Source organism: Rhipicephalus microplus, chromosome 7 (genome assembly GCF_043290135.1).
Source record: "Rhipicephalus microplus isolate Deutch F79 chromosome 7, USDA_Rmic, whole genome shotgun sequence".
NCBI lineage: Eukaryota > Metazoa > Arthropoda > Arachnida > Ixodida > Ixodidae > Rhipicephalus > Rhipicephalus microplus.
This window is the reverse complement of record NC_134706.1, coordinates 74,117,237-74,132,618: the sequence shown is the minus strand read 5'-3', so window position 1 is coordinate 74,132,618 and position 15,382 is coordinate 74,117,237. Positions and strand designations below refer to the sequence as shown.

The 15,382-nt window shown below is 44.0% G+C and overlaps 1 protein-coding gene across 3 annotated transcripts in view; it reads left to right on the top strand.

Annotated features, from left to right (window-relative positions):
• The window catches only part of LOC142766976 (japanin-like-RA2), a 152,192-nt gene extending 139,700 nt beyond the window's left edge, over positions 1 to 12,492 (top strand). For 2 of the 3 annotated variants that reach the window (XM_075868184.1, XM_075868186.1), the window contains one exon: positions 12,242 to 12,492. In XM_075868184.1, the coding sequence (XP_075724299.1) occupies positions 12,242 to 12,381 (140 nt within the window). In that variant the 3' untranslated portion in view covers positions 12,382 to 12,492. Of the gene's footprint in view, positions 1 to 12,025; positions 12,168 to 12,241 lie in introns of those variants that run through there. The other variant, XM_075868185.1, reaches the window with a different exon arrangement.
• Positions 12,493 to 15,382: the final 2,890 nt, after the last annotated feature.

Genomic DNA, 15,382 nt, shown 5'->3' with positions numbered 1-15,382 from the left:
TTTTAGAAAAGGTTTCAAGTCGAGTGCAGGAACTGGTATCGATGTATTGGAAGCCGTTTTGTTTGCGGTTCAAGCTAGATGGTCCACCAGAGCATTGCTTTTAATTTCGCGGTGTTCTGGCACCCAGCAGACTAAAAGATGCTGCTTAGATCAGTAGACTGTGCATAAAAGCGAACAAAGTGAGACAAGGACAGGGTTCTTGTGCTTTTTAAGAGTTTTCAAAGCTTTTACTATGCTGAGGGAAACTGTATATATTACTGTCTTCTGTAGTTTTATTTGTTTTTGTGTTTGACGGCCGTGAGTGGCGCAGAAGCTTCGCCGGTGAAAATGCTTGAATCAGAGTGCAGAACGCTGGCTTCCAAAAAGGATGGGCCGACGGCTGCGTACAAGACAGAAGTGTCAGACTTTGAAGCATCCATGAAAAATTCAGGACATGTGTAGTTTTGTTGTAGTTCTCGGAAGTATGTTTGGATCTATGGGACTGGTGCATGCTTCGAAACATTCAAGAAAGACACGTCGCAATCTATTGTCTGCTATTGCCACGGTGAAAGGTATAGTGCAGGAGCCATCAAACGGTGTTCAAGTGGCACACCGGTTTTCTTTGCTAGGCCCTTCACACGCAGTGAGTAGCGATGTCTCATAGAAGGCCGTTTCTCAAACACAGCAAGGCTTGACATATCATTATTTGTGGAATGTGATGGGTAATCCTTGTCTGCATTTACACTAAGATAATATTTAAAGGACTTGTAATGTCTCTGGAGGTGGAGCGACCATTCGTTCAATTCTACGTGCAGGCTTTCCATGGGGCTAGTGCTTAAAGCACAGTGGAGAGACCGACGCCTAGATGATGAACAGGGTCAAGCATTTTAAGGGCAGTAGGTGTCGCAGACTGATATGCTGTTGCGTCATAGTCTGGGCGGGTACGTACGAGGTGTTTATACAAATTAATTAACACTTCTTGTTGCTTCGTAGTGCGAGAACACTCTTATAACGTTCATAGCTTTTATCCACTTGTTTTTTTTAATATTTGATGTGTGCTATTAAGGTTAGCTTGGTGTATAAGATTAGGCCTTAGAATTTGTGTTCAATAATAACGATAGACTTTACCCATGCAGTTGAATATCGGGTTCAGGATGAATGCCTCTCTTCCCGGAGAACACGACAAACGTGCTTTTCTGTGCATTCAGTCGGAACTCGTTCTCTTGAGCCAAATTGGAGACATTGTTCAAACCAAGCTGAACCTGGTGCTTACACGTGGCCAGATTGCAAGATCTAAAGCCAAGCTGGACGTCATCGACATATGTGCAATAAAACATAGGCGAGGGCGGACAAGAGCAAAGAATTAAATTTGATGATAAAAAGTGTGCAACTAAGTAACCCACCTTGCGGCATGCCTGTACCTTGAACAAACGTTTGGGAAAAAACGCTGTCTAATCGAGCTTGGAAAGTCCAGTTTGACACGTAACTTTTGATTATAGTTGGCATTCTGCCACGCACACCAAGGTATATCAAAGCGCCACATTGTACCGTATGACTTTTTGATACTGAAAAACACAGAAAGTATTGTTTATAAACTGAAGCGTTTCTGATCTGTGCCTCGATGCGAACAAGATGGTCGGTGGTGGATCTACTCTCTCGAAACCCGCACTAAAATGAGTCTAGCAAATTGTTCGTTTCAAGGAAATGTACAAGTCGGCAGTTTATGACTTTTTCCAGCAGTTTGAATAAGCAGCTTGTGAGCGCAATGGGCCTATAACTCAAAACTGCAAGGCCCTTGCCCTGTTTCAAACTGGGAATAACAATAGCGTCTTTCCAGGAAGTAGGGATAGCGTCTCAGAACCAGATAGCATTGTACAAAGTAAGGTTTTTTTTGCGTTTCGATTGGTAGGTTTTTTAACATTTCGTAAACCACACGGTCAGAACCTGTAGAGGAATCACTGCAGAAGTTCAGTGATGTTTGGAGCTCAGCTAAGCTGAAAGCTTGGTTTTATCCCTCGTATCTTGTACATTTGTGTTCGAGCTTTAGTTTTTCGATTTTCGTTCTGTATTTTAGGAATGCGCCAGTATAGTGTGACGAGCTGGACACCCGTTCGAAGTGTGCACCGAGGAAGTTCGCCTGATCTTCGATATTGCCACCTTGTGTGTTTACAAGTGGGAATGTGTGTGCTTGTCTTCCCGCTACCCTACTAACCATGTTCCAGACTTTAGCCTCCTGTGTATACGAGCTGATAACTGATAAAAACTTCTGCTAACTTTCTTTTCTGGCCTGCGGACGCCATCTCCTGACCTGAGACTTCATTTTTCTTAAATATTTCAACATTTTTAGCTGTCTATGAGTTCCGAAGCAACCTCAAGCTTTGTTTTGCTGCTTGCGCGCATTCGGGCACTCAGAGTTCCACCAAGGCACACGTCGTTTTCTAGGGTGTCCATTCGTTTGTGGGATGCATTTTGTTGCTGCATCAATCAGGAACGCCGTGAAGTAGTTGATAGCCGCATTAATGCTTGAAGTGCATTTGTCGTGCCAACCTCAATGAGTGATGGTATAAAATTGTTCCCACTAGGCTTTGCTTAATAGCCATTGGGGAACCTGTGCCGGGCATTCAGTTGTTTCAGATGTGCTAAAAACTATAGGAAAATGGTCATTTCCGTAGAGATTAGTGATGACTTTCTTGTGAAGTAAAGACACAAACGATTGAGATACTATGCTTAGGTCTATAGAGGAATATGTATTGTTAGCGAGGTTATAATAGGTTGGACCTTTCGATTCAGGAGACACGCACTCGACGAAAGAAAGAACTGTTCAATCAGTCAACCTCGGGCGTCGAAACGAGGGTCTTCCCGTAGCCTGCTATGCACATTCAAGTTTCCAAGGAGAACAAAAGTTTACGGAAGTTCATCAATTAAGAACTTGAAGTCATGTTTTTGTAGGTGATAGCTCGGAGGTACATAAAAAAGTACAAATTGTGATCAGTTTGTCGAAAAGCACAGCTCGAATAGCCACTGCCTCAAGGGATGGTTGGAGTTGAAAGTGTGTGCATGATCCCTTTATTCACGTGTTCGCGCGTGAATCAAGGAATTGCATGCACACAATCAAGGGATCAATTCACATGTGCATGCGATCCCCTCCTGATGCGTTCTACTGCCTTGAGAGTTTATTTTCTTAAAGCTGTCAAGGTTTTCTACTGTCGGTGAGCTCCGCAGAAACCTCCATGCTATATTCTGCTCCTTTCGCGCATTTTGACATCCAATGTTCCACCATAACACAGGTCTCTTGCCGCGCAGTCTAGATGTTTGTGGGATGCACTTGGCTGCTGCGTCAGTAAAAAAGCTGTGAAGTACTGCACAGCTTCATCTACGCCTAACCCGCATATGTCTGTCCAACTTTAGTGAGTAATGTTATGAAACTTTTCCCAGTCGGCTTTGTTTAACAGCCATTTGAGAACATGTGGAGGACATTCATATAATGTTGGTGTAGTGGAAACTAAAGGAAAATGATCACTTCCATATGGATTATTCATTACTTTCCACTGAAGGAATGGTACAAGTGAAGAAGATGCAATACTGAGGTCTATGGAAGAGTAAGTTTCGTTAGCAAGGTTATAATATGTAACCTCTTCCCTATTCAACAGACAAGCACCTGATGAATAGAGGAACTGTTCATGAGACGACCTCGTGCATCACAGCGAGATTAACCCCACAGACGACTATGTGCGTCAGGTCCCCATGAGCCAGATAAGCTTCAGGTAGTTGGTCTATTAAACACTGAAATTCACACTTTTCAAGACGGTGGTGCGGAGGTATCTACAAAGAGCAGACAGTGACAAGTTTTTTAGAATAACTACTCGGACAGCCACCGCCTCGAGGGAAGTTTGAAGGGGTAATTGTGTACATGGTATTCCTTGACTAACTATAACCGCTAGACTACCGGATGGCGGCGTGGCATCATTTCTGTCCTTTCGGAAGAATACGTAGTTACGTAAAGAGTTTGTGTTTGTTCATTTTAGGTGTGTCTCTTGTACACACAGAACTCTAGGATTGTGTTCATGGAGGAGTTATTGTAAGCCATCGAGGTTTCGAAGAAGGCCTCGGATGTTCCACTGTATTATTTTTGTCTGCATATTAAAAAAAGATCCTGCTGTGTATAAAGAGTATCCTGCGTTGGAGTGAAATTGTTAATTCAGGTGGCAGGACGGTCGTCCGGCCCCGGTATTTGCTTTTTTTTTGGCGCGCTTCAAGGAGCCGGCCACTCTTTTAGCACCAAGGGTAGCGTTCTATCGATTGCCTCCTCAGAGGCACTGGATACCGGCACATGCGATGTGGTGGTTCGGATTTCAGGCCTCGCCAGGAGAGGTGAAGCCTTGAGACCAGAGGACCCTGGAGTCTCCGGTCTCGATTTGCTAGGAGGCGGAGTAGACTGAACTGCTGCCGTCTTGGGGGCTGGTGTCCCACCAGACGGCTCAATGTGCATTGGCCTGAGGAGTAATGAGAGCTGGGGCAGCGTTGCCCTCTGACGCGCCGCATCAGCATATGTAGCACCATAAAATGGCGACATTCTTCTTCTTGCTTCTTCGAAAGTGATGCTTTCTTTATTTTTAATTTGACGATCTCTGTTTTTTTTGGCCTGACACTCCACATAGTGCACAAGTTTGGTGCCCACGACAGCTTTGTGAGCCGTGGCCATACCTGTGGCATTTAAAAAAATCACTTGGGTTAGGTATGTATGGTCTGATCGAAGTCTTCGTGAACCCAGTTTGAATAGCTTATGGCAGATTACTGGAGGTGAACGCGAGTATAAGGTGTTTTGTCGGTGTTTGCTTGTTGTCACTTCTGAAAATAATCCTCAGTGCATTGGTCACATTCTGAGTCTTCTATCCCTCCAGAAGTTCTGCTTCAGTCAGGCCAAGCAAATCAGTATCAGATACCACTCCACGAGTTGTGTTCATTGATCTGTGTGGTGTTACAGTGATCAGAGTATCACTAGAAGTTGAAAGATTCTGTAGCTTTTCAAATTGTCTCGAACTTCGAAAAGGTGGTATCCGCTGGTCATTTTGGTAATTTCGTACCCGGCTCCAAGAGTTTCTGTAAAAAACCTGGCTACTACAAAGGAGGATACAGTTCTGGCTAGCTTGCCACTTTTCTCAATACGTATAACATGAAAATGGGAGAAGTTTTCAGTTTATCGCTTGAAAAAGGCTGTCTTCGGTGCATACGCACTTTAAGGTGGTACGATCACCTAACAAGGAAAAAGATCTATGCATGCCTGTTTAAATTTCTTAAGGAGCTGAACAAGGGGACGCTACAAATTTGCGGATGCTAAAACCTGCAGACGCCAGCCGTACAACGCTACTATAAGTCAATGCGCCTAGACCAAGGTAGGCTATTTACCCAGTGTTTCCCCTAGCCGCCAGGAATTTTGGATGTAAACAAACAAGAGTAGAAAACAGGACAGATAAAGAATGAGAGATAAAGGCAAAGATGTAGGGAGAGAGAGATAGGAAAAGGCAACTGCCGATTTCCCCTGGGTGGGACAGCCCAGGGGTGCCGTTTACGTGAAGCCGGGCCAAAGGGGTGGGTTGCCTCTACCAGGGGGGGGGGGCTTTAAAGGTCCAACCATCCAGCGTCAGCTCAACCCCCAAAATCCCCTTTTCTCCGGACATGGCAAAGCCACGCACAGCTAGGCGTGGAAGGGAGTCGAACCCCCCCCCCCCGTAATTTATGGTCCATGGTGTCACTATACACCAAACGCTTGCTTGCACAGACGCCCCTGTGGGGAGTTAGGATAGCTTGCCTCTTCTCGATCATCAACTGCTGATGTCTTCCTTAGTTCTGACGTCTTTACGCTTTTCTTGTTATTTGCGTGCTCATTTAGTTTGCTCACATGGTCTTTGGTGAGGCTTTGGTATGAGTTTCGAGGAATCTTCCGTGTAATACACATGCTGAGGGTATGTCGGCTTTTGCACTTCAAGCAAGAAACTCTTCGATTGCAGTCACGCCCCATGTGGCCTGTCGTTGTTCACGTGAAACAATCTTTATTGTTGGACAGCACTTGTTTCTTCTGTGTTAAGGACATGTCGCTAGGACACGCTTCCGTGGAGTGCCGCTTCAATGTGCGAAACACAAAAATCTTTCTTTCACCTTCGAGTTCACCAAAGAAGTTCGTCAGTAGAACAGATGAAGTCAGGTAGTCCCAGCTGTCACTTTGGGCTAGCTTGTTTGAAGGATGTTGACAATCGCTATCTCGCCTGCTGCCATCCCTATAGTCGCTCTTCTCGAGGCTTTCTTTATTGATTGAAAGGATAGTTAGTAGGCTCTTAAGGCCCAAAGGATCAGCAGCGTGGTCCATAGCCCCTTGTGCGGCACAGGTACGGTGATATTGAACCACGACGTCTCGGGACATTACTCTAAGTGTGATGTTCTAAGACTGGCCGCCAGTGAAGTGGAGTCTCCCTTCAAAAACTGCTGCAAATCATGGAGCTTCTTCGTCGTTGTCTAAGCGGCGTTGTTATCAACAAGCTGGACAACCGGCTCCCAGAACTTCGTCCATTTACGAACATCCTCATAGAAGGACGCAATAGTGAGCTTCGGTAACTTGGTTTCCGTCCTGTCAGTCGTGAAGCGATTGTATGGGTAGCCGTCACCAATCCATCTCCTACTTGTGTACTCGAAATCCGTGGCTGCCTACGGAGTAGCTATGCAGGATACGAATCGCGCTGTCCTCGTATCCGAAAATTGTATTGTACTCGGCTTCAAAGTCCTCGTCTGAGATGAGAGTTTCCAAATCACAGTTGATCTTCTTCAGCTCGTCTTTGCCTGTTTTCAGCCTCTCGTGAATGAAACCATGCTGCTCATGCGTCGCGGATTCATTGCGAAATAAGGCACTCGCTTCATTGATGATCCGGCTGTTCACGACTCGTCACAATTTCCAACTCGCCTTGATCTTCTCCACATCTTCCAGGCCACTCGTAGCCGTCGGTTGGTTCATTTTTGGTCGATGAGCACCAAAATTGGGAAGGGGAGTGGGATATGGCGTGGAGCAGCCTTAGAAGCACTCAAATCATTCGATGTAGTTAAAAGAGGCTCTATTCCACATATAAAAAGCCACTTTGACCCTTCTATTCCTGAAGGACCTCGTTTCTTCTGTGATGCTTGCTGACGTTTCACTCTCTTCCTCTGGTGGTCCGCCAGCCTTCGCGATAAAGTGCACGACGCCAGCGTCGTGAACGTTTTTTTTATCGTCTGTGCATTACACTGTCGATTTTCTGCGCATCGATGTATGCTCCTAAACTTCCGCGGCGTTGATATGCCCTATCTGAAGGTCGCCTGATGGCACCTAGATGTTCATAGTCTTCATCAAGTGTAGCATAGTCTTTAGAATCGAGAATTTTTGTACAATTATTTGAATTACCTTGCAAAAGCTCAGTAAAGCTTTCAACTGTCGCAAGTTCACTAATATGGTTGGCTAGTCAGAACTGAAATGCTTTTCATTTCTTCAGTTGGCTGTAGCGCATGACGTCAATACGGAATTAGGAGTTGTGTATAAGGATAAGAAAATGATCATTCCCACGTTTTTTCAGATCCATTGTCCATCCACAGCATTCACTAGACTTTGGGAACGCATGGTAACAACTATGGAACTCGAGTAATTATACCAACAGAGAAAAGTTGGGGAACTGTCATTTAAAATAGTCAAAGAGCATTTGTCTGCGGCGCACTCAACAACGTTGTTGCGTGTATCACATCGATCACTACCCTAGATTATGTTGTGCTCAATAAAGTCTTCTCATCTAAATTTATAATAATAAGAAATGTTGAAGATATTCGTTAGCTTTTCCACCGAAATACGGCTTGAAGGCTGCAGGTAAATTACAATCACTGCTTTGCACTGCTTGCAGAAAGATACTTTACAAGTGACAAGTTCAGAAAAGTCTAAATCATTTAGGTGAACTTGGTAAGACGGTAGGTCTTTCCTGACGCACACAAGGTCTCTGCTAGGGCCACTTCCACGGGATGACTTATATTTACCGTAGGCTAAAATTGTCACTCATTCCTGTCTCTTCGATGCTAAGTATTGGAAAGGTATATTGTAAAAGAAGTTTACAGCAGTATGCACACTTCTTTCGAAGACTTTTGGCATTCTACTGCAATATATAGATATCATTAGAGTGCTTATTCATATGTTAGTTATTGCAGGCTCAACCCAAATAATTGACACAATAGTGCTTCCAGAGGCAGCAGGTAGGTTGTTTGCGTCCATTAGAGAAGACAGGATTGCTTCAAGTGCTGCGAAAAGCATTGGCAGTATCGATTGCTTGAGTGATGTAGAGGCACTGGCACCATTGAATGGTATTATTTCTAAGGCTTTCTGAGAATGGCGTGATGTTTGGATGTCGTAGCTTGGGTGAACACTGGCACTGTCAGTTCAGATACCTTGAGACTGAGGTCGCGTAGGCGTTCGCAGCTTCGACGCGTAGGTTGGTGTACTTCAATGAACTTGTCGTGAGTGGTCGCTCGGGTGTGCTGTTCGCGGTTTTCTTGGTGTGTTTCTTGGCTGTTGTGGTGTGCGCTTTCGTAGATCACGTACTGAATTAACAATATTTGGCTTTGGAGAAGGTACATTGGGACGTTGATTTATTCCGTGGAAAAGCTCATGCCGGTTCATTTTCGCCACAGCTTTCCTTTGCGGGGAACCTGATAATGAGGCAGCGTCATTACCTGCACACTTTCAAACTTGGGCTCAAGAACTGACTTACGCTTCTAATGGTGGTGATCTGAGCAGATCCTGCACCGATGTGTGTTACGGCAACTTTTCGCCATATCTCCGAATTGATGGCAGTTAAGCTTGGCCGAAGTGCTAGACCAAAAGATTCCTCCACTGGGTGCCTGGTGAATCCAAAGTAGACTCTTCCTGGAAGTGGGTGGTCATCTCGGAAAGTCATAATCACTGTGTGATTTGGACGCGACGTTACGGCTCCATTTTCCCGAAGATAATATTTCATTCGCCACCGCACCGATACATCTGCTGCATCTCTTAAGTACTCTAGGAGTTGTTCGTCTGAATACCTCAGAGGCACAATCTTTACTTTCCCAACGTTCCGAGTGTATGACTCTGGGATAAATGGCTTCGCTTCCAAGCCGCCTACATTCGAATGCATCACAATAAGCTTTGCTGAAGCTAAGGAAGCAACACTGAACCTGAAGCTTCCATATCTGTGGTCGTTAAGAATGACTGCGCTTTTTCCTTTAACAGCGCAAACTACTTAGGTTGACACTCGATCGGCGTTCACTTTCCAGAACAGAGCACCTTTTTTTGTTGGACAAGAGACGAATGAGATGCCCTCAGCTTGCATTTTCTTTTACGTAACCAACGTAAGTGAGTCATCTTCCCCTATGCCTTATTCATCATATAGGTTATAACTTGACGTTTTATCGTCGAAAAGATTTTCTTCTAAGTGAAGGTCCTTGCTCTCAGCTTCATCGTCATTCACTGCTGCTGAGCTCGTTGGAGCCGTTCTTGGTTATGAATGCACAAACGTGCCGGCCTGTTAACCCCTTGACTTTTCACAGTGTCCTGTTGTATCACTCTTTAGGATTGACACACTTGGACAAGCATGCGGGTCGTGGCAATGAATACCAACCACCGTAGTGGTCACGTATTATCCAAGTCTTTCATAAAGGAACCTTGTACCTGTAAGGCGCCGAGCCCTCGTAGTTTTTACTCGTCGTCTTGCTACGCCAAGGAAGAAATTGACGTCGGCGTAGTAGTCAAAGGAAGAAAAAAGCATTGAACACTACACAAACATTGTGACCAACCAAAGCCTTCTGTATGATTCCTAAATATTTTAGTCTAATTACGTTTATCTTGCTGTAGCTTTGCTTCGGCTTTGAGCGGAAACTATGAATTCTTTATTTTATGATGGCCAGCATTGAATCTCACTCTTTATAGGCCGCTATGCTATCTTTTCTATTACTATTTTTTGTTTACGTATTGAAGGTACACAGCTCAAGTTTCAAAAGTTCTACGCACGCTTTGAGTGAGAGCTGTCGCTGCCATACATTTGAACATGAGCTGCTGCGACATCACGAGATATTGATGACCTTGCTCTAGCTGAAGGCACAAAAAGTGATCATAAAGGAGCCAAGTAGCCAAGCCAGTTTTCTGCCACCACCAGGTTGAGAGAGTAACCAAATTTGCGCTAAATAGCCAAATCTGCCATCCCTGGGCCAATACAAAATTGGACTACTGAAAAAAATTGCCAAATTCTCGTCTTTCACTTATTTTTACTGATACACTCAGTTTTGCTCAGTTAAATGTTTCTTTAGTTTACAGCAAACTGCGGAAAGCGCACTATGAATATTTGATAAAGGTGAAGCAAACTTTCTCTGCCCTGATCAAGCTTTTTTTACGTATATGTACGTAAAACACTTTTGGACGGCAATTTCAATGAATATTTCAGGAATATACATATACAAAAAGCAAGATTGATTGATTGATATATGGTGTTTAAAGTCTCAGAACCACCATATGATTATGAGAGACGCCCTAGTGGAGGGCTCCGGAAATTTCGACCACCTGGGGTTCTTTAACGTGCACCCAAATCTGAGCACACTGGCCTACAACATTTTCGCCTCCGTAGGAAATGCAGCCGCCACAGCCGGGATTCGATCCCGCGACCGGATAAAAAGCGAGAGTCTGAAGGCTGCCTTAAGAGTGCCTAAGAGAGTCTAAGGCAAACCTTAAGAAGGCTGCCTTAAGGCTGCCTTAAGAACTCTCACGTACTTGTGAGTAATCTAGACGTCCTGGGGTCGCTGTCTTGATTGATCAACGTTGCGATTATTTTCAATCAAGGAACCAGCACGACTACTCGCTTTCTCCTTGCAAGACAGTGGCTCAATACATGATACGAGGACTCCATTGGTGCATGAAATAAATATTTGACAGTGACACTAAACAAACATGAGATTATTTTAAAATTTTTTATTTTTTTTCTACTGTTGTGCTTTCCAGACAGCGTTCAAAACAATGGTTTCATATTCTAAGGAAGAATTGCTCGAGCTTGACGTCTAAAGGTTATCCAGTTTGGCGAAGAAGCTTGCCACTTGGCATGACTACAGATTAGGCTGCGGAAAAAAAACGTGTGGCATGACCTATGGTCTTCGCAGTCCACAAATCAAATAGAACTGCAGTGATGAAATTTGGGCGCACGGTGCGTGAAATTCGAATTCGTGCTATGGGCCCCTGCTGTCTAGATATGCATGCCTACCACAGAGAAAGATACAGTATAAAGAGTGACCACTCAAGCCTTTTTGCGGCCCAGCAAGAAAGGGTCTGACCAACCACTAGGTAGCATACCCATGCTCACTTTTACTCTTTTTTGAAGACATGTAATACCCTCCTCCGAAGGACGACAAAAACCCAAGATTGGCATCAAATTTCTGTAAAGGGAAATTTATTGATTCATGCAACTTTTCACATCCACTCTAAATCGTGTCTCGTGGAAGACGTTTATTTCTTTACCAGAAAAATCCGTTAAGTCGCACTAGAAAGTGTTGTCTCTTCATTTATTTTGCACAAAGGGTGCAAATTCATGTGCTTTAAATGCACTGTACACTTATTCACTTTGCGGAAGCATGGTTGTGTAACCTAATGGTACGGACACTAGCTTCCGGAGCTTGAAGGGACGGGTTCAAATCCCACAATAGGAAAGAAAAGTTTTTGTTGTTGTATTTATGTGGAAGACATTATTGGGTCTGACCAGCCACTCGTGGCGCCTAAAGCAGAGAAGTATCTCAGCCGCAGGGCCCCTACGAGGCGTCCGCTCTTTGCGGAAGTATGTTTTTCTTTGTGCCTACTGCCCAATGTGTGCACGTATCATATTGCTCCTGCATGTGATATCTAGATTTGAAGTGCTTGTTGCATTGAGCAATATTTGAGTATGAAAAGTTGTATGTGCCTCAGAAAACTAGCGTTTCGAATAGATTTACTTGAATGTTCCGGGTGATGACCCCTCTTCTCGTTTTTTCAAAGGTCTATCTATCTATCAAGATATTCATCTGGATACCTATCTCTCTATATCTGTCTATCTACGCATAGCAGCAGAGTCGCCTGGATTCGCAATTTAGGAGGGGATATGCCTGAATAGCTTACACGTAATACAATCTTGATGCTCGAGGACTGTAATAAATCTTTTTACAAATATGCAACTCTGCTTGGTACATGAATACCTATTTACTTTTTTTACAGAACCACTGCTGTGTTCTCTTTGGGCGAAATATGATTCTGTAGAACACGTGGACAACTCCACAATGAGCTATTTCAAAGGAGTTTGCCAAAAACCAATCTACTTCGGGTACCCAAAGGAATGCCCAAAAGAAAAAAATTAAAACCTGTTTCTTGCACTAAACATCTCATGTCGTGGAATGTGAAACTTCTGAAATTGAAATGTGCCCACTGAAATAAAAACCTGCTTCGGACAGGTTGGCGTGGCTAAAGAAGTTCTCCGGACAGTTCATAGTCTTTTACATTTTAGATTGATTGATACGAGTGGTTTAACGCCCCGAAACAACCATAGGAATATGAAAGATACCGTAGTGGAGTGCTCCGAAAATATCGACCACCTGGGGTTCTTTACCGTGCACCCAAATATTCGCACGCACGCCTTCAGCATTTTCGCCTCAATCGAAAATGCAGCCACCGCAGCCGTAGTATTTTAGCCACTGGGCCAAGGAGGGGAGGCCGTTCTAGGTAAGTCCTACGACGTACATGTGGAGAATGAGGGCCTTTTCTAAGATTTTATTTTTGTTTTAATTGATAATAATTTTTATAATTTGGTATAAGCAAACTAGCCCAAGATGATAATTTGTAGCCACAAGAGATGCAAGTTGATGTTACAATTAGATGTTTACTACTAACGGTCGCTATTGCCAGCTTAGATACCAAGTATAACTCTACCGGCGTCAGCTGGAAAGCATAATGTCTCAAATTTTTATAGTATTTTCCACTGTGATTGTTGCGCATGTCCTCCTCATATGCAGAACCACGAAGAAATACTTGACTGTTTTCGTAGGAAGGGCTGGCTGAATTTGCATGTGTGCTAATTTTTCCAATTTCATTAAGACTGCCTAACCAAGTATTCTTTTTTGTCGCTATGGTACCTGCTTTAATTATGAAAGCAAAATTTGAAGTCTGGGTAGAACAGGAAACAAAACGAGCCTTTAAAAACTCAACAGTTTTACGTTTTCATGGTGCACTTACACTTGGTATATAATTATAGTCTCCTAAAGGCTTGGCTTATCATTGCATCTACTCTACAAGAAATGCTGACCAGGGTAGTAGATGAGAGTACCGAACTTATGTGAGGGACGTCTGTGGCAGCCACATGACCTTATCATTACTGTTTTCGTTGTGCGAAGTAACACTCAAATCACCATTGAATGCCACTCATACATATTGACTATGCCTAACGTCCCAAAACATTGATATTGGGACATTGATATTGATATTGGGACGTTGACAAGTGAGAAAACTTTTGTGAAAATTATCGTGAAGTCTATGCAGCATCTGCAAGAGAGGTACTCAAAGAGGGAGATAGAAATGAGAAAAAGACAAGCATGTCAACCAAAACGGTAGCCTTAGGCTCGCCACCTAACACTTCAGAGATAAAAAATAAAAATACTGAAGAAAAGGTGAACAGAGAAGAGAGGGGGCACTCGAAAATAAGAAAAGAAACGGCAGGCCGCCGCGAAAAGCGTAGCACAGTCACAAGCGAAGGTCATAAAGTGCCAATTCTATGACCGGTTGTAAACTGTCTTGGTGTTACTAATACAAGTATGATTTCAAGTAACCACTACTCCAAGAATAACAGAGAATTGATAACAGAGAATTGATAGAATTAACAGAGAATTGATAACAGAGAATTAGCGCTCATCCCATCGTACTCATCACGCAATTGGCATTGTGCGATGCGTGGTTACACAATTCGTAGTACGTGACATTTGTTGATCTTTTCATTCTTCTACCATGATGTGTCGCGTGCATTAACGCGGTTCCTTTCCGACGTAACGCTTGCACAAGGTGCTCGTCCACAGGAGTTATGAGAACTGTTCACTCGTGTAAAAACTGAAACACCTGGAGTGAATCACTCGGCGCCAAGATTTTAAAGATCAACAAAGAAGCCAACCAAGCTTTTACTTTAAATTACACACCAAAACATTGCATCTCAAAAGACGGATGTTTGAAGAGGTCATATTCGTTTCTTGGAAAGACCTTTGTTTTCTCAGCAGTAATACAAAGACAATTGAACATATTGCTACGTAGCTAGCGCATGACGGATGAAAAAAAAAGGTCAATAGAAAGGACTAAAAATGAAATTAGGGTTAAAAGCAGGTGGATATGGCACCTAGTCCAGGGCTGCACGGGCCTCAGAAGCCCTTAGACGTGTGGCAGCTCGGGCTAGTTGATATGGCATGACGAAAGTTATAGCGCGAGAACAAAACGACGACACAGAGGCAAGAAGGACACGAAGGACACGCGCTCGAGTCGTTCGTGTCCTTCTTGTCTCTGTCGTCGTTTTGTTCTCGCGCTATAACTATCGTCATCCTCAGCAGCCCGCCACGCCTGCTCTAGGAACGCCGCTTGAGTCTCCTTTTCCTCACTGGTGAACAAGTTCTCCCACTGCTTCATCTTGGTTTTTTTGCCAGTATATGGGGCGTAATAAATTTGGCTGGCCTTAACTCACATTTCCATGCGATATGAACCACATTTGGCACTACTCCACACCTCAGACAAGACCCAAGTATTTGATTGCGTGCATCGCATGTTTCGAACGCAGGTGCGAATTTGTATTTGCCTGCCAGTGGCCCATAAGGGGTGCACAATTCAGCGTATAGTAGACAATGAACAGGACTTGCTTTGCCGCAGTGTGCACTGTGCTCCGCCTTGACCAGTGTCAACACACTCGCAAATTGTCACGTCTCGTCTCTTTTTACGAAACATAATTGTGGAGGTGCTGATGGTTCTTCTCTGTACCCGTCACGAATCTCCGCAACGGCCGTATCATTGCAGGTCCAACCATGTCACAAGCTAAAGGAACATCGTCTTCACTACCCGCCTTTTCCGCGACTCCTACATGCGTTGTGCTACTTCCTGTTCGTGATCCTGACATAATTTTCGAACAGGATAGCATTCACGTTGACAAGTGGCTTAACGTATATGAATGAATCAGTGCTGGCAGTAGTTAAGACCTCCGAATCAGCTTGCCAACCAGCTTTTTTTTCTTGATGACCCTATGTGGGTGTGGTTTGAGACGCACAAATTTTACATTACTGGCTGGGGCACATCCGCGACCTTTTAGGCAACACCGCAACACGGCAGATGGTTGTGCAG